The sequence below is a fragment of the Nicotiana attenuata genome, chromosome 9 (genome assembly GCF_001879085.1).
Source record: "Nicotiana attenuata strain UT chromosome 9, NIATTr2, whole genome shotgun sequence".
NCBI lineage: Eukaryota > Viridiplantae > Streptophyta > Magnoliopsida > Solanales > Solanaceae > Nicotiana > Nicotiana attenuata.
In genome coordinates this window covers 38,335,901-38,342,042 of record NC_031997.1, presented here as the reverse complement: position 1 = coordinate 38,342,042, position 6,142 = coordinate 38,335,901, and the positions used below count along the sequence as shown (strand labels likewise).

Here is a 6,142-nt window from a genome sequence, read left to right as displayed (position 1 = left end):
TAGTATAATATAATATATATATATATATATATATATATATATATATATATATATATATATATATATATATATATATATTATATATACAAAAATATACAAATTTTATATATTTTTCGGCTATTATCTTTACAGCGGCTATACAATGTCATTTTTCCTAGTGTGCGTAAAAGCAATTATAAACTATCAGTGCTTTGTAACATGTTGTAGCAGGTTACTTGTTTTATTTTCTAGGTTATTCTAATTTCACTTTTCATAGACATTCACTTATAATTATCTTTTAGGTGACCTGATGAATTGTCATTACATAAGTAACGTACTACAAACTTTTTGATAAGAACTATTACGCCTCAATCCCAAGCATGAGTGCTCACTATCCAGTTTCATTCCAATGTTCAAATAAATTGGAAAGTTCTCTAGCACTAAAGGTTATCTTAACAACAGCAGCAACACGCTTTAACTTTTCTTTTTCTGTGTAAATTAGCAATTGCAGTACTGAAAAAAAATAAAATTTTGACGGAAGGGTCGGTATATTGAGCTTTAATCGTAGTTTAAAGTGTTTCTGATTGAGCTTGGTTTTATGGTTTGCAGGCTGAGATCAATCACTACTCTGAAGATGAGGAACCATACAAGGACCTTATATACAAATTTTAGGTTGATTAGCATAGTTTATATTGTTAATTAATATCATAAATAAATATGAGCTTATTTTGCTATTCCCTTCTTCTTTTGATTAATGAAACATCTTAGTGAATTTAGTTCCTCTCATCTGTATTCTTTTGCTTAATTTATGCACGATTCTCTTTTTGACCATTCGACGCTACAAATTTGCTTTCAGTATTCATCCATCACCTGCGCAATACGGAGGGTCTGGATCTTATCCTTCTTCAAGTGAGATACATGAAATACGGATGGATCTTCGACACCGACTAACAATTCTGAACCAAATTTTACGGATCACCGAAGAACCTCACCGACAACTTCGTGAAAATAGCACGGGCTAGCTAGTTTTCGGACTGGTCATTAAAAAATAGCCAGCATTTGTAAAGTTATTGAAAAATAGCCTTTATTTTGGTGCAACACGAGCACCTGTTTATGAACTTTCAGCATATTATGCTGGACCAGTATATTATACTGGAATTCCAGTATATTATGCTGGAATATTTTCTAGATTTTAAACAGTGTTTTCATTCAGATTTATCTTTACATGAAAAGTGGCTAAATTACAATTACTTTTAAAATTGTGCTCTTTATTAATTACCACTTGTAAATCTGATTATTTTTGAATTTCATGCACAATTTCAGATTCCTTCGCACTACTACAGAGCTTTGTTAGTAATGTTGTAACTAAGAAATACCTAGTCCCCTACTTCAAATTGAGCTGAATGCTTCATGTTATTTTGTGCTTCGATTAATAGCATGTTTGGAAAATAAGCTTATTTTGAGAAGTATTTTTTCCTTCAAAAAGTACTTTTGGAGAAAAATAATATGTTGTTTGGCTAATCAAATTAAAAAGCACTTTTTGAGTAACAATTTATGTTTGGCAAAAATTTTCAAAAAGTGCTTTTAAGTATCAAATTACGAATAAGGACAAGAAGAATGTGGTTAATAGTTAATATTATATAAGTAGATAAATAACTATGGCTATTTATTATTAGAGACAATAACTAAATTTTTTATTTTATTTAGGTAAAAATATAAAAATAAAAATAAAAAGTACTTTATTCTTTCAAGATGATTTAAATATATCAAAAAATCATCCAACAAATATGAAATTCATTCTATATTACTTAATACTTTAAGGCTCCTACCCGCTCTCTTCTCTCATCGACTCCTAAGTTTAACGGTTATTTCTATCAGTAAACCCACCCAACGGCGACACCGACGAGACAAGCAGACCAGGTAAGAACCCTCTCTCTCCACCTTTTTCTTTCTTCCCCTTTTTTTCTAAGACGGAATACCTGGAGTTTAAGTGTAACGATCCGGCCGGTCTTTTGAGTGTTGTAGGCCATTCTCTCCATTTACTGCTTATTCTATGCTCAATTGCTATTATGTTGACTAGTTGAGTAGTTGGTTTGGTTTCAGAATATTTCGGAATGAGTTGAGACACTTAGTCTCAAGGTTGGGAGCTTAAGTTGAAAAGTGTTGATCGGATGTTGAATTATATGTTAAACGACTCCAGAATAGAGTTTTGATGGTTACACTAGCTCCGTATGGTGATTTTGGACTTAAGAGTGTGTCCGGATAGTGATTTGGAGGTACGTAGTTTTTTTTGGCTTAAAATGGCGAAAGTTTGAAAATTAGAAGTTTTGAAAATTGAGAAGTTTGACCGAGAGTTGACTTTTTGGTTTACCGGCTCGAATTTTGGTTCCGGGAGTTGGAATTGGTCCGTTGCGTCATTATATGACTTGTGTGCAAAATTTGAGATTAATCGAGTTGATTTGATAGGTTTCGGCATCGATTGTAGAAGTTAGATTTTCTTAGTTTTTGTTAGGCTTGAATTGAGGTGAAATTCGTGTTTTTGATATGATTTAAGGCCTCGGACTAAGCTCGTATCGTGTTTAGGACTTGTTTGGTATATTTTATTGAGGTCCCAATGGCCTCAGGTGGATTTCGGATGTTTAACGGATCGAATTTTAACTTATGGTGTTATGCTGAGGTGCTACATATCTCGTATTAAGTGGAATTTTTGCATAAGCAAGTTTTTCTCCGCAAAAGAGCGGAGCGCAGGTGCGAGCCCAGGCTCCACTGTGCGGAAATGCCTGGGCGGTGTTTTAAAATTCGAGGGTTTTCGTTATTTCTAATCATTTTGGACTTTGTAAACTCGACTAAGGCGATTTTTGAGAGGGATTTCGAGGGGTTTCTTGAGGTAAGTCACTCTTGATCATTTTTATGCAATAATATTGTTTCCCCATTGAATTTGTTCACCTAGTCTTGTGTTGTATTGGGAAAAAAGTTGAATTTATATTGAAGATGACGTGGCGTGACACGTGGACTGGACAAGTGGTCAAAGCGTAACAATTGGGAAAAAGGTACGGGAAATGACAGGTACGGGAAGAAGAAGTGAAATAGGCACGAGAAGCAGTTTAGACACGAGTCTCGTACCAATTCAAAGTCATTTAAAGCCAGTGGGTCGAAAGGCATTGAAGACATGAATCTGAAGACAAAAAGGAGTCTAAATTCAGTATTAAATACCTGATACGTTAGAAAATTGGTATTTAATAGGAATGATTGTGTAACAGCTCATTCAATGTCATTTATTGTCCATAATTGTCTCATTAAAGCTTAGGTTTTATTCCTTTACCTAGAATCAACTACAAAAGGAGGAAGTTGTATTTGGAAAAGGGGATCATTGACATCATACTGAAATAAAAAATTTGTTTACTGCTTTATTATTATTCTCAGAAAGCCTATTATTAATTTTTTTTGTCTCTTGATTATCAGTAACCCGATTTTTCATCTCAAATTCTAGTTTTATCCAAAATATTATTTCTTTGGTGAAACAATGCTCTTCTTTGTTTGGTGACTCTTTGACTGTTGAAATCAGCAGTTTCGGGTAATTTGTAAGTTTATTACTCCTGTTATTATTTTTTCTCTCAAAACACCAAGTAACTGGAAGTGAGTACAACAAATCCTACGTAGATAAACTTTTTTTGACTAGTTTTAACTATTCCCATATAAAAGTAGTTCCCATGGTTCTTTTTTACGGTGGTGGCATCAGAATTTTCACTAAATAAGGTCAATATATAAAGATATAAATTCACGAATAAGTCAAGAGATATCAATATATAGTATATATACATAATAAAAGAAATTTATCTAGCTATAAAGTACAATTTTCCAAGGACACCCCTTCAATACATGTGGCTCTGTGACTACTTGTGTAGGTCGTTGTCTCTTTTTGCTCAGAATTTAAAAAATACCGAGGAAAAAAGCGAAAGAACAAACAAGGTGAAAGCTCTTGAACGAAAAATTGTGACCGGAGGAAAATGTCAAGAGAAGGGAAAACATTTTCCAAAACTCCTTCTGAACCTTCCCACCCTCACCAACCTACCTCATACCCCACACCTACCCACCCAACCCCACCGCACGCCTACCACCCACCTTCTCTCTTCCAAAAAGGCTTTCGTTTTTTTTTTTAAATTTCATTTTTTTCCGTCACCATCCACCCTCTTACCCCTCCCCTACCCGCAAAAAAAATTAATATTTCTTTTGTAATTTCAAATTTATGTTTTTCGTTTTCTGCACCACCCACCCCACCCCACTCCGCACTAAAAAAGTTTTTTTTTAACTTTTTTTTAATTTTCAAATTTCTGTTTTTTTATTTTTCTGCACCACCCTCTCCCCCCCCCCCCCCCCCGGGGAAAAAAATAAGTTTTTTTTTTATATATATTTTCAATTTTAGTTTTTTTATCTTTCGGTTTACAGTTTCGAAATTTTACAAGTGTCAAAGTTATGAGTTCGGAATTATTTTTGAATACTCTTGAGAAGTTATTTTCCTTAATTTGCGTACCAAACGCCGAAAAATAAGTAAAATTACTACTTATTTTCTAAGAAAATATTTTCTCGGAAATCATTTCCGTTATACCAAACACACCCTAAGTGGACATAAATTTGGAACAACGTAACCAAGAAAAAAAGATGAAGCAAGACAGTAATTTAATAAAGAAGGTTTAAAGTTACAAGATTAATTATGATTAGCTGCTAAAGCTTACATGGCCTTTTTTACGTAGGATCAGATAATATTGCAACCTCCAAATAATGAAGGAATTTTTACTTCCTATAGAATAGGTTAACCCCCTATTTATTTAAAATAAATACCATTTCAATAAATTACATCTTATAGATATGTTATATGATTTATAGCAAAGATTCTAATTTTGGGTATCTCCTACACTTAAGCCATTATACACGCAATGTTTAATTTCCCTATCTCCATTCTCAGATTCTCTCTCTCATAGATACCTTTTTACATACAACTTCTCAATACAAGTTTTCCCCCTTCTCTCTAAATTGATACTTCCAAATCCCCTGTAATCACGATTGAAATTATATTGCTCTCATTCACAACGCAGCTTCCTCCTTCCCCATTCTCGGGTAAACTCTAACGCTTCATCTACATTGTACTGGCTTGTTTCTATAAGTAGTGTGGTTAGCATATTTTTTTTTTTGATTTTTCGCCATTTTTGCTTGTTCTCAACCTCTCGACTAACCAAATTGTATCTAATCAACAGTACCCAAGTCGTATTGTTACAATGTCTGAGAATACATCCCACAAGTTGATTACTAGAGGTATACCCACTAAACTTCTCAATTTCGATGGGACCTCTTTCTCCTTGCAAATCACTCAAGGTGAATTGGACGCAGGTTTAGCCAAAGATATTGATTTGGAGAAGAGAACAAAAGCTCGACATGATAAAGTCGAGAAATCAATGAAGGAGACAACACTTCCCATTCGGGAAAAGAGGAAAAACCATATCTCTGAAGCTTCATCTGTCAAGGGGAAGGAGGTTGAAGCATTTAAAACCTCAGATAAAGTTGAAGAAAAGGTAATTTTCTGATGAAATTCATCTGTATTATTCATGTATTCAGTTGTATTTATACGTATTTATATGTATTCTGATGTATTTTTATAGTTGTCTTTTTAAGTTTCTTTCAAGGTTCCCATCACTGTTTTTCCTTTCAATTTCATTGTATTTATTTGTTGTTTTCAACAGTTTAAAGTTCCATTATGTATTTAGTTGTATTCATATGTATTTATGTATGATAAATTAATGTCATTTGTGTTGTATCCAGTTATTTTATATGTAATTAGCCTTGTCAGTGTATTTAGTTGTATTTATATGTTTTTATTCATGTCAAATGCGGGGAATTAAGTTTTTTGTGAAACAACAGCCAAAATTTGCATCCCATATCAGTGTGTATACTAACACTAATATAGTCTCCGATATAAAAGAGAACCTTACTCCTGTTCAGTACCAACAACTTGGTAATACTTGCTTTGGAAATTTTCTTCAAATGAAGCGTTGTGAAGTCCAACATCAACTCTTCAGATGCTTCATGGCTCTCCAGGTAGAAGGTACTCCTAACAATGTATTTGCAATACACGTCAATGGTACTTCATTACATTTTCACATTTAAAGGA

General features: G+C 33.4%; 1 protein-coding gene across 1 annotated transcript in view; it reads left to right on the top strand.

The window, feature by feature from the left end:
- LOC109232663 (glutamine synthetase-like) overlaps positions 1-651 on the top strand; it is a 55,005-nt gene extending 54,354 nt beyond the window's left edge. Inside the window, exon 7 of the mRNA XM_019398419.1 lies at positions 589-651. Coding sequence (XP_019253964.1) covers positions 589-651 — 63 coding nt within the window. The remainder of the gene's footprint in view (positions 1-588) is intronic.